This window comes from Malaclemys terrapin, chromosome 2 (assembly GCF_027887155.1).
Source record: "Malaclemys terrapin pileata isolate rMalTer1 chromosome 2, rMalTer1.hap1, whole genome shotgun sequence".
NCBI classification, from domain to species: Eukaryota; Metazoa; Chordata; order Testudines; family Emydidae; genus Malaclemys; species Malaclemys terrapin.
The window spans coordinates 23,811,902-23,832,616 of NC_071506.1; the positions used below are offsets into that span (position 1 = coordinate 23,811,902).

Consider the following 20,715-nt stretch of genomic DNA (forward strand, 5'->3'; position numbering starts at 1 on the left):
TTCGACTTTATACAATCTGTTTCCCAAATTCGAATTATATAAATTCGGATTAATCCCGTAGTGTAGACATACCCTAATTCTTCTGCCAGGTGGAGCCAGCAGCAACCAGGGCTGGGTTCAATATCTAAGGGTTTCTTTCCATTTATACACCACAGAACCGGCTCGAGCCCCCACCTAGTAACCTGGGAAAATTACACATCACCCCTGGGCACCTCTAGAGGCAATACTTACCCACTCACAAGCACAGAGTCTGAGTATAGAAAATAAACATTTTAATAAAAGGAGGGAAGTAACTCAGCATTAATTTGAGAAAACAGCGCAAACAGGGTTCATAAACATAAAGCATGAGCAAAAGACCCACCCCCAAGTAAGTTGGGCAGTTCCCTTTCCCCCTCAGGTTCTTAAGTCCAGCAACCCAAAAGTCCCTTTCACATGCCCAACCCTTCTCTGCACCCCACTCACAGTTGCTGTCCTTGGTCAGTGCAGAAACAGAGTTCAGAGGTGCATCTACGTTGTTCACCTCCCACCCTGGGTGGAGGAGGTAAAGAGGCTGCTTACTTGCTTGCCCCCCCAGAGCCCTGCTGGTTGCACACTGTGTCTTTCCACCTCACCAGCCACTTATCAGTCACCTTCTGCTGCTACCTGCCTCCCTGCTGTGACCTCTGTACATCAGTCTCTTTGTAATTTTCAGCTATTTGCAGGCTGGGCAGTAACACAGCCCCCTCTCAAGTGATTTCAGCTCTCATTGATTTTTAGCAGGTAGGGCAGAAACATAGTTTCTACCACAAATGGTTTCAGTTCTGATTGAACAATTAAAATAACAAAAACACCTAATAAATCCTATTTAGTGCTATTCTTTGAACAGTAGGGAAGAACCCTTAGTGAGGATTTACTACCTCCTAACTAGAATATCTCTCCCCACCCATTTTATTCTTATAGGGTGCTGGCATTCGAGCCCCTGGCTTAACAAGGTTCTTTCAACTGAGGGTGACCCCCCTTATTTGGGCTAGGTTAAGCACAGTCCTGCTTTCCTGTATTCCTACAATAATTACAACATTGGTAACCGTATTTCACTACCCCTGCATTCAATACTAAGGTGATTTGTAACCTAACACCAGCCAAGTCTGCTCAATATGTAAGCAGAGTAGGAGCAAATTGTATTTACATAAAAACACCCAAAGTCTCTCCCTCTCCCAGCTAGCTGTCAGGGAAGCATTCATTCAGACTCTGCTTACAAGTATGTCTACACAGTAAAGGAAAACCTGCAGCTGTCCTGGACCAGCCAACTTGGGCTTGCGGGGCTTGGGCTGTGGGACTGTTTCACTGCTGTGTAGACTTTTGGGCTCAGGCTGCAGCTCCCACTCCAAAGGGTCCTAAAGCCTGGACTTAAATTCAGCTGGAGCTATCCAGAGTGGAGCTCTGGTAAATACTTTCAAACCTGCAAGGCTGAAGCCCTTAGCCCTGGCACCTCCGGCAGGGCTGAAGCCTTGAGTCCCGGCGCACCCCACAGGGATGAAGCCCTGAACCCTGGCGCACCCTGTGGGGCTAAAGCCCTGAGCTCTGGCATGCCCTGCAGGGAAGAAGCCCTAAGGCCAAACACCTCCTACAGGGATGAAGCCCCAAGCCCTAGCGCGTCCCGTGGAGCTGAAGCCCTGAGCTCTAGTGCCTCACACGGAGCACGTTTCCAGCTTGCTCAGCCCCTGTCCCTGGCAGCCGGTCCAGGATGGGGAACAGAGGGGGCCAGCTGCCAATCCCTCCCCAGCTGGGCTCTCTCTCAGGAAACTGCCATGCTGCACAGAGGCAGCAACCTGGAGCAGCAATCCTCAGCGGGCATGAGAAGTGGCTCCATCCTGCTTCCCGCCCAGGCCCGGTGCCAGAGAGAGGGGTTGAACGTACCGGGACAGGGGTGCAGCAAGAGAAGGACAGAGCCCCCCGCTCTCTGGCAGGTAACTGGTGGGGCAGGGAGAGCGTGGCAGCCCTGGACTGGGTGCAGGGTCGTCACTGGGAACAGGTTCCCTGGCCTTGGCTCAGCCAGATGTAGGGGCATTGCCCATGCCCTGCCTTCCCCTGCTGAGGTGTCCAAGAGCTTCAGGGAGACACTGGTGCTGTCAGTTTCCCTGAGCCAGGGCTCGCCCCACCCAGGCCCAAAGGGGTGTGCTCCCCGCTCCTGTGGCCTCAGCCCCCCAGGAGCCGGTGGGGTTGGCTGCCCTGACCCAGGGAGGTGTGGCTGGAAGTTCCTCTCAGAGGCGACATGTGGGGTGGTCACATGTGCCCCCCTTTACATTGTGCCCCCGCCTCCCCCAGTATCAGGAGGCACGAGTCATCTATGAATGTTACCACTCAAAAAAGAGATGTTGGAGTTGTGGGTAGTTCTCTGAAAACATCTGCTCAATGTGCAGCAGCAGTTAAAAAAAGCAAACAGAATGTTAGGAACCATGAGGAAAAGGATAGATAATAAGACAGAATGTACATAATGCTGTGTAACAGGGCATCCTTGGTCCTGCTTCTGTCTCAGTGGACAGGCTACTCAGAGACCTTTGTGTGACAGAGTGCTAGGTATGAAAGCCTGAGTCAGCACTCGGTTCACTTGCCACTATATAAATCCAGGGTACGCCCACACCTTGAATACTAAGTGCAGCTCTGGTTGCCCCATTTCAAAAAAGATATATTAGAATTGGAAAAAGTACAGAGAAGGGCAACAAAAATGATTAGATTAGGGGGATGGAACAGCTTCCATATGACGAGAGATTAAAAAAACTAGGACTGTTCAGCTTATAAAAGAGACAACTAAAGGGAGATATGATAGAGGAGTATAAAATCATAAATGGTGTGGAGAAAGTGAATAAGGAAGTGTTATTTACTCCTTCTCATAATACAAGAACCAGGGGTCACCCAATGAAATTAATAGGCAACAGGTTTAAAATAGACAAAAGGAAGTATTTCTTCACACAATGCACAGTCAACCTGTGGGACTCGTTGCCCAAAAGGTCAACTCAAAAAAGAATTAGAGAAGTTCATGGAGGATAGGTCCATTGATGGCTATTAGCCAGGATGGTCAGGGATCATGGGTGGCAGGTGACCTGCTGGCTCGGGGAGACTACCCCCGCCCCTCCCTCCCACCCATGGGCCTACCCCTCCCATCCCCCTTCTCTCATGGGAGCCCAGAGCCCCCAGTCCCCATGGCCGCCAGCCCCTGAGTGCTGGGTGGGCAGGCGACCCTCCATGTGCCAGGTGGGCAGGCGGGCCATAGATCCCCAAGCCTTGGGCATGTGGGCGACCCCCCCAGCCCCCAAGTGTCGAGCGGCACGTGGTTCCCAGCCCCAGCGCCCCCAGGCTCCCCCGAGGCAGGCAGGCAGCCCCAGCGCTGGCAGTCCGCCCTCCGAGCACTACGTGGTGCAACCCCAGTGCCCAGGGCCCCCCCCAGCACTGAGCAGCCCCAATGGCCCCAGCCACCCCAAGTCCCAGCTGCAGGCCAGCCACAGCCCCCTAGCCCTAGCCCCAGTTCCCGCTCCAGCCCCAACCCACTTCCCTGAAGAGGAGCAGCTAGCCTTTCTGGACTGGGGCCAAGAGGGAAAGGAAAGCAGGAGGGGGCCTTTCGGGCAGAGCCACACTTTGCTGTTTGGGGAGGCACAGCCTCCCCCAGTCTACGATACACACCGCCCATGTCTGGGATGCAACCCCAGGTTCTGGGTGTCCCTAAACCTTCGCTGCTAGAAGCTGGGACTGAACAACAGGGGATGGATCACTCAATAATTGCCCTGTTCTGCTCATTTCCTCTGAAGCACCTGGCAGCAGACAGGCTACTGAGCCAGATGGACCATTGGTCTGATCCAGTAGGGACGTTCTTATGTTCATGTTCTGTCCCAAAACCAGAACCACCCTTCTGAGTCTGTACCATTGTCGGGGCATTTGTGGTTAGTGACACTGGCACAGCTGGAGTGGGAGTCCCTCCTAATCCAGACTATACAGAGAAAGATAGGCAAAGTGGAAAGATCAGGTAGGGGAAGGGAACTAGCCGCTGTCTTCCAAAATCAGGGGAGGAGAGTGGAGAGACTGCCCCCAGGAAGAAATGGGAGGTTAAAAGGCTGGGAGGAATGGGGTTGAGAGCGGATTTGGGTAGATTTCAGCTAGCGCTTGGTCTGGGGAGGGCCCGTCTACTGACGCATCTGTGCTTGCTGCTGGGAGGTGGGGGTGGAGAGGGATTAAGTGGTGCGCGGGGCAGGTGAGCTGCCCTCCAGGTGCCTCCTGCTGCGGACATTCCTGTGGGCTGGAGGTGGCCAGGGAGCCGCAGGAGCTGAGGGGTGCCTGCAGCAGGTGGGCTGCTGCTAGTGCCTTGCCGGGGCGCGCAGCGGGCTGGGAGCGGGGCTGCCCCTGCCTCCCCTCCACGTGCAGCCCGCAGCAGGTGAGCGGAGGTGGCGCCTGGGATCAGGTGAGCGGCTGACAGGCTGCCGCCGGCCGGGGCGCTAGGCTAACCGCGGGCTTTGCTCCGCCCCCCGGCGCAGCTGGCGGCGCTCGGGGCGCTCCCGGGGCGCAGCCCTGTCCTGTCCTGTGCGCGGCGAGCGGGCGGGCGGGCTGTCGGTCGGGCTGTGCAATCACATGGTGCGCTAAGAATGCTCCAAAGATGGCGGTAGCGGTAGCGGCAGCGGCGGTCGGAGCCGGTGGCGGCGGCCGGGCGCAGCAGCGGAGCGGCTGGCTGGAAGTCCTGGTGTGGGACCGCTGGCACAAAGTCCTGGCCAACTTGGGCGAGGATGCCCTGGTGCTGAGCTGCGAGGAGCGCTTCGACGGCGCAGCCCACAACGGCGTCGGGGCCAGCGGCAACGGGGCGCCTTGCCGAGGGGCTGCCGCTGGCCGCGGGAGCCAGCCGGGCGCCGCGGGCAACCCCGGCGGGGCGGCCGAGTCCCCGGGCGGCGGCGGCAGCAGCAGCCCCAAGCCGGGGGGTGGCCCCGGGGTGCGCACCGCCTTCACCGAGCTCCCCGAGCAAGTGCCCGACGCCATCTCCAACAAGAAGCGGTGCGTGAAGGTGCAGAAGCAGGAGCTGGGCGGGCTGGGCATCAGCATCAAGGGCGGCAAGGAGAACAAGATGCCCATCCTCATCAGCAAGATCTTCAAGGGGCTGGCGGCCGACCAGACCCAGGCCCTCTACGTGGGCGATGCCATCCTGGCCGTGAACGGGACGGACCTGCGGGACGCCACCCACGACGAGGCGGTGCAGGCGCTCAAGCGGGCGGGCAAGGAGGTGCTGCTGGAAGGTAAGGGGTTAAAATGGGCCCGACGGCTCCCCCCCCCCCCCTTTCCCCGTCCGCGCACGGGCAGGCCAGGGTCGCCCAGCGGGGCAGGCGGGAGGTAGGTAGGGGGGAAAGACACCGTGAAGCAGGTATGCCCCAGCCACTTTCCCTGCTCCCGTGAGAGACTCACGGATCAGGGTTTTGCTGGTGCCTATAGGACAGCGGTAGGTAAGGGGTGACAGACACTGCAAAGCTGGGCACTCTTGTTACCTGTTCTCTGGCGTGTTTATGGCGCGGCGGAGGGACATATCCGCAGCAGAGCGCTCAGATCACAAACTCCAGGGCTGTGCTAGTCTGTGTGACTGGAAAGTAAAGAGTTAATTTTTTAAAAAAGCAGCGCTAAGATCCCCAGGCGCACAGCTCAGGACTTTGCAACTCTATAAGGAAAGCAGAGCGGATCGTACGTTAGCAGAGAGGTTCCAGCCTATGGCTAGGGAACGTTAGGAGTTAATTTGACTAAAGGAACTCCAGGAACCCCAGCTGCAAAGCTGCCGGCTTTGCAAGTTTCTCTGGGTGTATTTTTTTTTTTTTTTTTTTTTAAAAACAAAGAGGAGGAGGAGGAAAGCCTCGCCAGCCAGATCAGAACACAAACTTCAATACAGTGCAAACCTGAGCAGGGTATAAAGCGACTGCATGTCTCTGTGTACACAGCTGAGGGATTTGAAACTCTCTGTAACTGGGAGGAAAGAAGTGTGACAAATGTCCATGAGCCACAGAGATCACACACACTGACGTGGGTTAAGTGAAAATTATCTCCGGGATCCCCAGCCTGCGGCTTTGCAGCCCTTCTTTCGGCAAGGAGAAGTGGTTAGGAAAGCCTTCCTAAACAGCTGAGATAACACATGACAGGGTGAGGGGGGGAAAAAAAGCAGACCTCATATCCAGTAGGCGGAGAGTTTGACTACTACTTTTGCTCTGCAAAAGAGGAGAGAAACAAGTAGATCAAATCACACGGGGCTATGCCAACCTGTGTGACTTGAAAAGACTGAAATTTACCCTCCCCTTCCTAGTTCATAGCAAGGGGGAAAAGGAACAAATCTGATCGAAATTGGCAAATATCTCATTGAAACATTTGCAGGGGGAAAAAAAAACAGACATTGATTCCCAAGCAGCAGTAAGATGATCTTTTAGAAGCCACCTTAAAAACTGAATGCAAAAGAAGCGAGTCTCACTCTAAATGAGTTAGTTTTAGCACAGACTGTATTAAAGACCAAAAAAGAAGGCAAAGTGTTTAGGGAGGAGAGACAAAAACAAGAGAGAGGATAAGTGAAAGACCAGATAAAAAGTTCCATAGATCTCAAGACTTATTGTGAGAGGGGAGTTAAAAGCTTTTTTTTAAAAAAATAGCTTTCATAAGTGTCTTTTCCTTGAGGGTTAATTTAGATGCTAGACCCGAGAAAAGCAGAAAGAAGCACGCCTAGTGCATGTTAAAAAGAAAATGCCCTTGGTGTGTATGTGTGTGTTTTGATAAAGTGCTTGTTTGTTTGTACATAAGTTCATTTAACCGGCGGTTCTTGACCTTAGAGTCATTAGCATTTGTGGAGTGAGGTGGTGAACCTGCTGCCATTTGCTCAGTCATTTGCAACCTGTCCTCCCTCTGGTTTTACTAAACAACAATACAATTTCTGATGTGTCACTGAAGAACCGTAACACCTCTTGGAATGGGGTGCATTTGAGGATCAGTTGTAAATAGCTGACTATAAGTTTATGGTATGGAAAGGGGATGAGAATCCTTGGTTTAAAACCTTATAGAGTCTATGGGGTAAAAGACAAGGAAGAAAATTTCAGCTTACTCTGTGGCTGTGAAAGTGAGGAACTGATCAGCTTTGCATTTTATAACAACAGGACCTCAGCACCCAGAAGAAATTGGGTACTTGTTTGTCAGGGTGTTCTTATCTAATTGCCCCCTTTCTTCACCCAGCAGTGAAATAGTTCATGAAGGTCTACTAGGTCAGAGAGCAGAAAGGGAGAGGCTACTGTGGCCAAATTCCATCTTTGCTAAGAGGTTACCGACGTATGGACAGAATTTGACCTTTGGTGTTGTCTAATGATTAACATAGCAAATACTGTATAATTTTCGTAACTCTTTCCCCCTATGCATAATACATAAAATTGGACATGCAGAAGCTATGTGACACTTATAATAGAGTCAGTGTTGTTCCCTATAGGAGCAAAGACCAGGCAGTTTGACCAGGGATTCAATCTGCTCCTGTCCATCTCCCTTTTTAAACCCTATTGCAGCTGCTGCCTTCGGCTCGTCCCTCCATTGAAATGAATGCTGATGCCTTATTTCTGCAATAGAGTAGTAGTGCTCATCACTCAATGGTGTGTTTTAATAGTCACCCCAACGGATGACTGATGCTGAAATATTTACATTGGGCCAGGTCCACTGGAGAAGCTGAAATCAGAATCTGCCATAGTGTCTCCCAGATCCTGCTATTCAGTTGACAGTGACTCTATGAAGGATAGGCAGCTTAAAACAAGAGAGCCAATTTGAGAGCCAGTTTCCCACTTTGCAGATCACTCTTCAGTGATGCCATTTAAAACAGTCCTTTTATGACTAAAGAAAGGAAAATCAAAGGTTCTTTAAACTTTGTTTTTTAAAGAGGCTGACACAGCTGCCTATTGCAGTTGATGGGGGTTTTGCTGTCGCCTGCAGTGGGGACACGATTATGCCCTATATTATTTACTTGCAGTTCCCTAATACTAGCCTCCTAGAGCAGTGGTCTCCAAACTTTTTTGATCGCGCCCCCATCAGTAAAAATTTTTTGAGCACGCACCCCCTGCTGCACTGAAGCAAAAAAAAAAAAAAAAAGCCACTCAGACTCCCACCTGATGAAGCGCAAAAAAAGCGCTCATCCTGCCGCGCATCCCCTGGGGTGCATGCACCCCACTTTGGAGACCACCGTCCTAGAGAGCTCAGTATTAAAAACAGTGTGCTTTGCAGGAAAAAACACACTGGTGTGCAAGAGACAAACCTCCAGGAATTCTCCCCCATTAAAAACAATTGGCAGGGCAGAGGAACATTGCCAGCTGCTGTGCTAACAGATTAGTTCTTGTGTCATGATACGTTATTGTTGGGGAAATAATGGAATTTACTTATGCCTGCTGGGCAACAAAATCTGAAGGGGCGAGTTCAGTGCAATGGAGTTCAAAGGGCCTGATCCTGAAAGATGCTGACTCTTTCTGTTCCCAATTTGAAGTGGGTGAGGCTTGAAGGCTCACAGCAGTGAGGCCCTCATTTTATATGGTGTCCTCTAAGGAAACAGTATGCAAAAATGCTTGACCAGCTAAATGATGTATTTACAAAGTGGGAGTCAAATTGTGGTGCATTCCACATGCCAGCACAGAGGATTAAGGTGATGGAAGGCACCCCCTTATCCCGAGCTTGCCACCTGCATTGCGGGTACTAATGTGAGAGAGAGAGAGAGATGCGTATATGGGGCGCGCTGCTGCTTCCCCTCCTGCATGGCTGGCCGTGGGGAATGGGGGTGCATGCAATAGGAATGAGCCTTAGCTGTAACCCCTTCTCCCCAACTGCATCAGCCAACATATGATGCGCTGCGCCTTGCTCAGGGCTTGTGGCACACCCTCAATCTCTAACCCCTCTAACATGAAAGCAAGGCAAGACCAATTTAGAGTGTATGTTTAGAGAAAGATGTTTGTGTAACTTGCTGTCAGCGTGTGCTGTGTCCCCCTCAGTGCCCGATCCCCAGAGGAGGAGTCTGTTACAAAAATTTGAAAATAGAAAGTAATTGAGGCAGAGAGGATGCTGTTTTGGGAGCGTTAGGTGGAAGGTGCTCACACCCAGTGGTTTTAAAGAAGCTTGGAAAAAGGCAGGGGAGCTCTCCCTGACTAGCCAAGGAAGGGGGAGAACTGTAGGAAATGCTGCCAGGGCAAAGAGGGGCAGTTCCCCTGTGATCTTCCCTGAGGAAGGGGAGATGTGCTTCCTTCTGAGCCCCCTTACTTTATTCCCTGCTTAGACCTACAACAGGATGTACATGTGATGGGGGAAAGAGGCAGGCTGGTGAGCAGAGGGAGTGGGGATAGCACTGGAGCTGAGGTTGGATTGTCATCCTTAAATTCGTGTTTATGCACTTAGATGCTCTTTAGATGGGAAACTAGAATATCTCTTTATAAAATGTGAACTGTTTACCTATGGGCTTGGAATGCTGCCCAAATTATAGTAATAGCTACTGCTTAAAAAGTGTGTGTGTATAATTTATATTTTCCCTCCGGTTTTGTTAAATTTGGCCCCTTACAGTAGACACCACAGAAAACCTAGTGATCTCTGAGATTGCGCAATGAGAGGTACTTACATTCAAGTAGATAGATGCCTTGTTTTTTGAATCACAAGAGTATTAAAAAGCATCTAAGAATGATCGCTAAATCATGGCACTTTCTGTAAGTACTAAGGGGCCAAACAGATTGTATTGTTCAGATTTCCTTTCTATGTTCCTACAATAAAGTTAAAAACCAAAACATAATCTGTGCTGGTTTCAGGCAGGATTGCCTCTGCCTGCTAATTCTTTGGACTGGGGTAGAGGAAAATTACCTAACCAATGTATGTGTTTACGTCAGAGGGATTCGGATACACCTCTGAACCATATCACTTTCTAACATGCTAATATGGAGGTAGACATGATGGAGGTGGGCAAGCAGCAAAGCATTAAACGCAGAATGGATCTTCGCAGGGGTTTTAAATGTTTGTATGTATTTCACTCAGCATTTTTTGTGTTTCTCAATTAGACTAGAATAATAGTCATATTGGAGCAATTTTCTGATCATGAGAGTGAATGGAAGCATATTGTTGCTCTGTACTATTATATGGTGTAATATTTCCCCAGTGGAATTTATATACAGTATTTCTAGGAGTTGAAAATACTGGCATCATGCACATTTAAAGTGTGAACTAAAGCAACGTGTGAAAAACTACTATAATAAATTTCCCTTTTCTTAATCTTCTCTTGAAAAAGCAAAAGAATTCACCCTTATAAAACAGAAGTCTACTTCACATAAAGCAAAATGGCCAAAGAGTACTTGTTGACTACTGAAAAACTGCTCTCACTTACCTATGTTGTCATGTGTTTCCTACAGCAATGACCTGGCAACAAGTTACTTTTAGGGGATCGCAAAAGACATTACTTGTCAAACAATGCCCATCTCCTGCAAGAATGTGAAAATAGTGAGCGAGAGAGAGCGAGAGAGCACAAAATATGTCCTTGCTGACCTATATATTACATTATAGCCACTAATGAAATCTATGTATGCTTTGGCCCCGGGAATGTAGAGCTAAAATTGAGATTGCCAGTCACATGTATTGTTCCTCACTTATAAAGGTACTCCTTATACCTACAGCAAATATATAAAATAGTCTAATCACTTCCTTTATGCCAGCAAATATCTAATTGAACAAATGCTACTGTTATCATCTAGAAGCTGGATCGTGCTTAATGGGTTTCCTAGATATCTTTTAAACACCTTTATTTGAATATCAAATCACAAGGTGAAGAAGAAAGTTACATAATCTTAGTCTCAGTTACACCAGTTCCAAGAACTGTGCAATAATCTGAGTCCTGATAATTATGTTTGACTGAAAATTATGGTAAAGGTTTTGAAGCTTAGTTTTGAATTGAGAGGGAACACTTTAATCTAATCAACGGATGATTTATAAAGGCTAATATAGTCTGTAGGCAGTCTGTATTCCCTTGCCAAGATAGGTATCAGTACCTCTTCCCAGTAAATCTGGTGAAAGTTCTCCTTTTCAATTGCTATAAAGAAAACAAGGATACCATGGGCTAAAACTTATAGGTTTACTAGGACCAGCTCATGTAAGTGGAACATGATTTGGCCCAGTAACACACTTTGTCACTTAAACTTCCTGAAATGAATTTAGTCTCGCATTCAAGTTAAAGAATACCTGGAAAGCAAACCACAACTCTTGGCAGTAGTTCCATAATGAAAGACTGAACTGTAAAAATGAATTCTTAGCTACTTTGTTTGGTGTACATTTTAAAAGAAATAGATAATTCCTCTAAGATAAATAATATCAAATTAAAAGGCTAAGGATTTGCTGCCGTTATTGAAATAGAACTGTATCTTAATTTTGCCATTTTTTTTCAATAACCATTCTAAACATATAGGAAGATGGTTTTAATACTGTTAATTATGTAATAAACTAGCTAATATAGACCACTGCCCTCTTCTGGATTGACTCAGAACTGCTCAGCTGTATGTCATTGGTCCTATAACAGGTGATGGATATTCTCCTTTAGCTCAAATAGGGGACTGAATTTGGAACAAAAGGATTTAAGTTCTGTTGCCATGAAGTTCTCAGTGGCCATGTTTTTCAGCACAGTAATAACTGTGAAGATTCACAAGTAGATTTGCTGTTCATAGCTATTTAAGGCCAGAATGGCCATTATGATCACCTAGGCTGACCTCTTTCATAACACAAGGCATAGATTTTCTCTCTTTATCTCAATAGCCTGTGGCTGAACTAGAACATATCTTTTAGGAAGGCATTTGGTCTTGATTTCAAGGCTCCTATGTGCTGGAGAACTCACCACCTCCATCGGTAATCTATTCCAATGATCAGTTAACCTCACTGTGAAAAATTTCCAGTTTGAATTTTTTTCTGATTTTAACTTCTAGCCATTGGATCTTTTTATGTCTTTATCTGTTTGATTATGTAGCCATGGATTTGTTATAAGTATTACAACTATGTCAGTACAAAGGGAAATTGGTTGAAATGGTAAATAAAGAGTCGTAAAATACCGTCATGAACAAAATATGCTAGGGACAAGCCTGCCTGTCTGTTTCAAAGGAAACCTGTGCCTTTCTCATCTGAAAGAATTCTTTGAGCATGTCAGTAAAATAGTAATGTGACACAGAGGCCCCTGGATGGCTCACAACTCTGTGCAGCAGCTCCTGTCAGGCCTGACAAACTCACTACACCTAACACATTGCTGTCATAGTATTTATCTATAAAGAATGTTGTGTGAGGTATCAATGAAAGCTGGCGACACAATGGGCATTAGTATTGTGAAATTTATGTATTAACACTATATGAGGCATTATAGATACTAGTATGATGCTTTAAAGTCTGTAACCAAACAGAAGGGGAAACTGGTTTCTTCCAGACAGGAGGAAAGGTAGTTATCTTCCTGTCTCTATTGTAAATTAAGCATTGTGGAATCAGCAGAAAGGAAGACCTATTTGCATATTGTCAATAGGAAAAACAGGTTGATGGGGGAGATGAGAACTCAGCGTGGCGCCAACACACTGGAAAACAAGCAACAGAGGAGAAGAGTCTTATCTGTGGGTGCACTTCGAAAGGTTACATTTCAAAGATTTACAGCACTATAAGAGGGAGGAAAAAGAACACCTTTGTTAATCCATTTTGCTGAGGAACACCCTTGGCAGAGGGGGTTGATTCTGAAGAAATGGGTCCTGGATAGACTAAACACCAGCAAGCAGAAAGATATTGAGGGTGAGAAACTAGGGCTGTAACCTGTTAAGCTTTAGTCTCTGGAAAGCGTGATATACTTTTGGTTTATTTATAACTGTTTCTGTTTCCATTATTCTTACTCAACCCTCACTAGAATCTGTGAATCTTTGCTCTTTGTTAATGGACTTATATTTGTTTTCACCATAGATTACAGTGCTGTGTGACGGGATGAATCACTTGATGATTACCTGTTCTGTTCATTCCCTCTGGGGTACCTGGCACTGGCCGCTATCAGAGGACAGGATGCTGGGCTGGATGGACCTTTGGTCTGGCCCAGTGTGGCCATTCTTATGTTATAAAGGACTTGATCCTGTGGAGTAACCTTCCAGCTGTGTGTACACTGTCTCTTTGGGGACTGCTTACCTGCTAATTAGTGTGAATGTTGAGTGATGGGCTGGACACTACAGGGAGATGCTTCTGGGGAGTTCGGGGACTGGGGTACACAAAGTATTAACTTGCAAGGCAAAATACAGGATCTTGAGAAGTTTGCTGTAGGGGCAGGAAACTGATACACAGTTTAGCACCAACATGTCTCTCGTGCTGAGCCGGGAGGTAACATGGTGGTCTATGGCTCTGGATGCCCTGAGAAAGTGTCACAAGTAGATAAAGAAGATTTAGTAGATGTAATTTATTTGGACATTTTAAAAAACTTTTCACCAGAGGGTATTAAGGAAACTCTGTAGTCATGGAGGGAGAGAGAAGGTGTTGTCATGGATTGGAAACTGGCTAAAAGAGACACAACAAAGAGTGAGGGATCAATAGTCAGTTCTCAGCAGTGCCCCAAAGTACTGTACTGAGTGGGGAAGCGGTCTACAGTTCTGTCCTAGGGCTGGTATCTAATCTATTTACCAGAGAGCAGGAAATGGGATGAACAGTGAGTATGGAAAAAATTCCAGAGACACTATTATTCGGGGCTAGAGAGGCTTGCGAGTAACTCAGAAGGAACATGCAGGCAGGTCATGTCAGCTGCAAGAACCTGTTGGCAGGATTAATGGCTGCTTCCCTTTGCATAGCTCCTCCCTGCCCCTCACCCAGCATTTGGGGCTGTGGATCACGCTGTGTGTTGGGCCCTGAGTCATACACCTACTGCTCCCCATCCACTTCACAGTCTTGTGTAGATGCCCTCTGCAGAACACCGTTCGCTGGCAACTCAGAGTGCCTCTGCATGGGTCTTTGTGGCTTGGCCTCCGTGACTAGCAGAAAGGTGATATTTCCCTTGCATTTTGTGCCTTGTGTGCCTGTGAAGAGGGAGAGTTTACTGAAATGAGGGTGTCCAGCATCTTGCAGGCTCACGGAGCATAGCAACACAATGTAATAAATTGTGACACAAAGTAACTGATCCAACAGCACCTGCAGGGGGAATTGAAGTAATCCGAATGCAGTTGACCAACTTCAACTCAGTAATTACTCAGGTTTAAATCTGGCCAAAACAGCAGTGTTAGCAAGCTTGCCTACAGGGAGGTATAACTTTTTTCATTTCAACATTAATACATATCACCTATAATGCAGTGCATCAAATGGAACAACTAAACTACCAGAAATATCGGCATAAAAATACCAAGGATGGCATGAACTCATCAGTCATCTGGGATTGTCTATATGAGTAACTATATGTATTTTATGAGGTGTGTTTTGCTATGGAGTTTTAGCTGTGAAGTCTATTCTCCTTATCTCATAGAATGCAATTAAGCATATACTTTGTGAACAGGTCTCTCAGGTTTGCTTTACACACAGAGTTCGGATTGATGTACTGTTTGCTACATTGCTGTATTCTTTTTAATGTTAATGACATCAAAAAGCATAATTTTTGGCTAACTGTCTGGCAAGCTAGATTTACTAGCTGCTGCTGCTGTACATTTTCATTTTGGTCTGTTTAATTATTCTGTCTACAATTCCAAGTACTGAAAGGGTTAAGCATTCTCTAAATCTGTACTTAGGGCACTGTAACCGTATGTCATCTGAAGTAATATATCTGTATTGTAGCACTTGAGTAAGATGTAGTTCTTAATTGTAAGGAAATGAGCCAGAACAGTAGACGGGAGACACTGTCTCTGATTTGAAATGATTAACATACAGTGCACTCCTGATTAAAATGTTATGTAGCCTTTTGCTGAACTACTGGAGGTAACTATATTGGCAGAACTAATAAAGCCAGATCCAAAATAGGGCTTTGAATACATTTTTTATTTCCTCAAGGTTTAGAGACATTTTATGTGTTGTTTTTATTAAAGTTAACCACACTAATAATACTTTCAGCTAAAGTCAGAGTCTACTCCTGGAAACTCTAATACACATGAGTAACTTTTGTTCTTGTTAGTAGGTTTTGTTCACATCAAAGGCCCCATCTAGTGTAAGTAAAGTTGCTTATTGAATAAATATCTGTAAGATTGGGTCCTAGGAGAGCAGTATTTCTTCCCTTCCACCTGCCACTTGTTGTTTTAATTCTCCATTTTAAAGCATATTCAGTGTTTGAACATCAGAATATAAAACCTTCAGGAAAAAAAGGAAAGTGTCTTTCTGCTGGTGTAAAAGGGTTCTGTTGACTTCAATGGAGTTTTGATTGTTTACACCAGCAAAATATTGACCCTACAGTTTGTGGGTCTTACTCACGACTCATAGAATCATAGAATCATAGAATATCAGAGTTGGAAGGGACCTCAAGAGGTCATCTAGTCCAACCCCCTGCTCAAAGCAGGACCAATTCCCAGCTAAATCATCCCAGCCAGGGCTTTGTCAAGCCGGGCCTTAAAAACCTCCAAGGAAGGAGACTCCACCACCTCCCTAGGTAACGCATTCCAGTGTTTCACCACCCTCCTAGTGAAATAGTTTTTCCATGAGGCGGATATTTCAGTCAGACCTATGTCTCTTTTAAGAGTAATGTGGCCATTTAAATAAGTTTATTGCGCTATCATTGTTAGTGTGTTCAATGGTACAAAAGCAATTTTCACTTTATACCATTAATGAATATTGATCAGTAAGTGAGAGAGATATTTGATGAGGTTTGGTTAATTAAAATAACCAAAATTGTTTTATCTACGAACTGACATTGGGTTTGATTCTGCAAGGTTCTGAAGTTGAGGGGTCAAATTCATTGCTGGTGCAATTGTTTCTTCTTTTCATTGGAGTAACAGTAAAGTGAATTTGGTATTCAAGGTATTCAGGAGGGATTTACCCACCCTAACCATGTGGTACTTTGCCTTCCTAGTGGCTAGGCCATATAGAGAAGTTTAAGTTTGCTACTGCCCCTCAGTGATTGGTTTTAGTGTGAGTAATAGGGGCTCATGTTTTACATCCAGAGAGAGGTCCCAGGTTTAGTCACTGCAAATAGTCCCCCTCCCCAACCTGGGTGGTGTCTATCTTCTTCCACTGGAGTCAATAGCAAAAGTCTCATTGACTTCAGTGGGAGGAAATAAAAAATGTATTCAAAGCCCTATTTTGGATCCGGCTTTATTAGTTCTGCCAATATAGTTACCTCCAGTAGTTCAGCAAGCTGTAAAGAATATAGCTTTACAGAGCAAAAGTCACATTGACTTCCATGGGAGCAGGATTGAGGCCTTAAAGGGAATAACAAGTAGGTAATGGAAAATGCTGTTGCAAACTTGATCCTCGTAGTGGGCTACATCCTGTTTGCTTTATTCATGCAAAACTCCCATTGGCTTGAAACTCCGGGGGGGAGGGGGATTTAACAACTGGACTTAATGAATATTTTGCATGAATAAGATGAGCAAGCTTTGTCTTCAACACTGCTGCTGCTTGAGCCAATTGAGTTTTATTCCCTCAGCCCCCCCGCCCTAATTTGAGGGAGGTTGTGTATACAAATTTTTAACTTGCTATACCTTTCCAAAGAACATTTTATCCTCTCTAAATGTCCACTCTCATACCAGCTAATCTTACACAATTACTGATTTGCCTGGTATGTTTGACATCCATCTATGATGCATAGTGGTGGTGGTGGGGTCCTCCTGAGAACCAGTAGCAGAAGAACATATTCCTGGAGGATATATATAATAGGCAACGTAAAACTTATTTCTGTGGTGAATGTGGTGAACCTTATTTCAATGTTGTGGGCAGTGCTGGCCCATTTTTCCCTCCCACCCCAGCAGAGTAGTGACTTCTGTGCATTCTGCCACTAGAGGCCTCGTCCAGGGTCTACAGCAGCAGAATTCAGCTGACTTTTAACTCTCTGAAAAGAAACAAGTCTTCCTGAGTAGAAGTAGAAAGGGTATAGACTGAAAACCAGAATGAACTGGTTAATTGTATACTCCTCATGAAGCATCCAGATGTGATAACTTTCACAAACTGCAGTAAAGTTCATGTAGCACATTTCCAAACAGTAGAGTCTGGATATTGCCCAAGTAAATGGCCTGACAAAATGTTAACACAACTCCAGTTCTTTAAACAACTGAAGTAGTCTTGAGCATGCCGTCAGGAGAGAGAGCAAAACAAGATAAAGCCTTCTTAAAGCTTTAAGCAAAACTTCTGCTGGTATTGCAGAGGCTGCTGCTAATCCATTGTTTCTGCCATGCAGTCCCTAGCCACTACAGGGACACTTCCTCATCTTGGCTAGAGAAGAGCCTGCATTGCAAGTCCAGTTTCCTGTGTTAGAAACTGAATGGCAAGAACTGAAGGTCACCAAGAACTTCAGTCTTCCAGCTCTAGAGAGAGGTATACAGTCAAAAAAGCTTTGGAAAAATACAGGATCCTCATTCGGTAAAAATAATTGCTTTCACTAGCATGTTAAAAACTGTTCACAATCCGTTCACAAATAGCTGTTTAGGTAAATAAATTGTGCCCATATGTTTCATGAGAGCAGGCCATAAAGGAAACATATAAGGAACGAATTATTGATGTTTCCACTTCACATACAATAAAATCAACCTTTAAAGACCCCATTAAGGAAAGGCTATAAATACAGATCCTAAACAGATCATTTACAAAATATTCCTAAAACTCAAAAATGGTCTCAAGCCAGTTACATTTCCCTTTTACCACCTGTTATACTTGTTGTTTAAAAAAGGTGTAGAATGGACTGTCAAAATAGCAGAATTAATCCATAAAGCCTAGATGAAATAAATATGGGGCCTGAACCCATATGGTAATCCTTATCCCAACAAAACATAGCAAACTCCTGCTGAGATTTGCTTGTGTGAGGAACACTGGATCAGGGCCATTGTAGGTTAATTGAAATATCTGGTTTTGCCATTTAAAACCTAGAAGATCATATTTTCATGAGAATATAGCTTTACATACTAATAGGACTTGTCAGATACCCCATATTTTTCTAGTAAAGAGGTTTCTGGAAAAAATAAATACTACTTTGCAATTTTTTGACTGGGAAAAATTCCAGGTTTTCCATGGGATTTTTTTTCATTTTGATTTGAAATGACATCTCTAAAAAAAAAATTTAAAGTGGATTAGTTTCAAAATGTCAATTCAAAATGAAAAATTTTATTTTGAATTTTCTGGTCAGAAAATCAAAACAAATTCTTAATTGGCATTTTCCCTGTGGAAATGTTGATAAAGTGACATTTTCAAATGGGAAAAGTATTTGGCCAGAAAACATTGGACATCTCTACAAAGTAGTTCTGAAATATCAAGTATCATAATTCTGTAGTTCATTATATACCCAAGCATCTGTATTTTTATAACTTTCCAACAAAGCTTTTGGACATGTTATCCCTCTTAACTGGTTTCTGTTCTGTTCCCTATTACATATACCTTCATGCATTTCATGGTGCTGGGGTGTGGTATTGGGGTTGCATTGCCATGAGCTGAGATGGCTGCATTACTAATGAGCAGTGAAGCTGTGAGTGACATACTACGAAATGTGAGTTTTCCTAAAATCTTTATACTATGCCACAGTGTATCCCTCATGTGTTGCCTGTCTTACAGAAAACTGTTTTACAAAGCTATGATAAAATTTTAATTTTTTTAATTGGTATTTTTCAGATACTCCTACCTGTAAGGTGGTAAGTTTCCTTAGTACCAGGATATTCACAGTAAAGACCTGAAGAAAGAGAGACATTTTAAATAAATTTCTGAAGCCTCTAAAAATTGCCAAGTACCTTTTCTATGCACAACTTTTTAACTACTCCTTGTTACAGCTGGAACTTCAGTTCTGCTTCACCTGGAGTCATAACACCTTTAACGTTTGCTTTATTAAAAACTTACATGTAGAGGTATCTATTCTAGCTAATTAGGGAGAAGGGTTCACAAAGTCATGGAAGATGAGCTTCTTGTGGAGGGACTTGAGGTAATACTACTTCATTTCCCCCCCCCCTTCCCCTGTTCATCAATGCACAAATTTAGTAGGGTGAAAAACCCTATATATGTGTGTGTGTGTGTGTGTGTGTGTATTAAGTGGAGTTTACAGAGGTGAAGGAAGATTTGATGTGCTTATATCCTGACTGTATTAATCTATTGTTTATGTGGCCCTGATTCTGTGATGAACTCTGAGGGTAAACCCCATTCTCTGATGGAGCTTGACTGACTTCCTCAGGGCTCTGTATGAGCACAGGGATCTACTTGCACAAAGCTTATTGCAGGATTGTGTCCTATGGGAGCAAGCTGCCTTCCAGTTTCTGTATCCTCTGGTAGTAAAGCTATTCTGCCTCCTATTGAAGAGAGTTTCTGCTTTCCAGAATTTTTTTTTAAACAAGAAAATAGATAATAGAATAGATATGACACCAGTTCAGCCTCTGAGCTCATTTCTGTGCTGGTCATTGATAGGTCTTTAAACACCAATTATTTTTTTACCTAAAGTTCAGTGTTAACCAAAGAGAGTGAATTATTCAGACCGTCAGTTATGGGTTGGATGCTGGATCCGTGACAGGCACCATAGAGTCAGGGCTATGGCCCCAACTTTGGAACGGTCTCTAAGAGGGACTCCTACAGTGTACTAGACCCTTTAGGGGTTTCACTGTTCCTCCAGGCTCAGCCACACGGCTTCACCGCCTCCTTAGACTGGACTTCTGGGCCTGCAGCGCTGCTGCTGCTTCAAACTGTGAAGCTCCATTCAGCAAGTCCAGCTGAGACAGACCCCTGATGGAGATTTGTATCCTTTTTAGAGATCAATGCACCTCTCCAAGCATTTGCAGTGACACTCACACTGTGTTGTCAAAACTGTATTAGTCATCTGGAACACAGCAAAAGAAGTCGTTAGGTTAGCATAGAGGAATGAAACTTAAAGCGTAGTCCACTGTAGTTTGCTCAGAGCCAAGCTGCAGTGAACCCCCCTAGTTGAAGCTCCATCTCTCTCCCTCCATCTGACCTTCTTTGTCAGACTCCCAGGTGTGCCTGCCTGCTTCCTGCAGCCCACACTCAACCCCCATCTCTCCAGTTCTTTGCCCCCCCCCCTCCCGTCTCAGGAACAATCTATGGTCATAGTTTGCTGTGTGTCAATGACCAGGCAGTTGGATCTGTCATTATATTCTCTTGATATGGGACAGGGAGGCGAGGCACCATCCACAACTATCTCTTAGCATGCCCCAATGGTCCTTTTCCATCCACTTGGTCAGAGGTTCTCAACCTGTTTCTTTCTGAGGCACCCACAACATGCTATAAAAACTCCAGGGCCCAGTAGGGGAAGGGGTGATGTGGAGCTCTGGGCCGGGGGGTGGGGATTCAGGCATAGGTGTAGTTTGATTTCTGTTGTGGGTGGACAGGCCAGTGGGGCTCAAGCCAGCTCTGCACCGTGGGGTCTGGGGAGGGAGCACCACCTCCACCCTCTGACTCACTTCAACAGGCCACCAGCCAGTCTGGGTTGTGGGGGTTGGAGGGAAAGGGCGTCAACCAAATGTTATAACTCAAAGTTGCGGGGGCTCAGCTCAAAAAGTTTGAAAACAGCTCAGGGGGCAGGGAGAAGGGTAGCTGAGGGTTGTGTGCCGGGGTAGCTCAGTGCAGGGAGGGCGGTAGCTAGGG

At 45.7% G+C, this 20,715-nt stretch overlaps 1 protein-coding gene across 2 annotated transcripts in view; it reads left to right on the plus strand.

The window, feature by feature from the left end:
• The first annotated feature begins 4,031 nt into the window (after positions 1-4,031).
• Positions 4,032-20,715, plus strand: part of SNTB1 (syntrophin beta 1) — a 159,799-nt gene continuing 143,115 nt past the window's right edge. The window contains exon 1 of one of the 2 annotated variants that reach the window (XM_054017549.1): positions 4,032-5,249. In XM_054017549.1, the coding sequence (XP_053873524.1) occupies positions 4,622-5,249 (628 nt within the window). In that variant the 5' untranslated portion in view covers positions 4,032-4,621. The remainder of the gene's footprint in view (positions 5,250-20,715) is intronic. The other variant, XM_054017548.1, reaches the window with a different exon arrangement.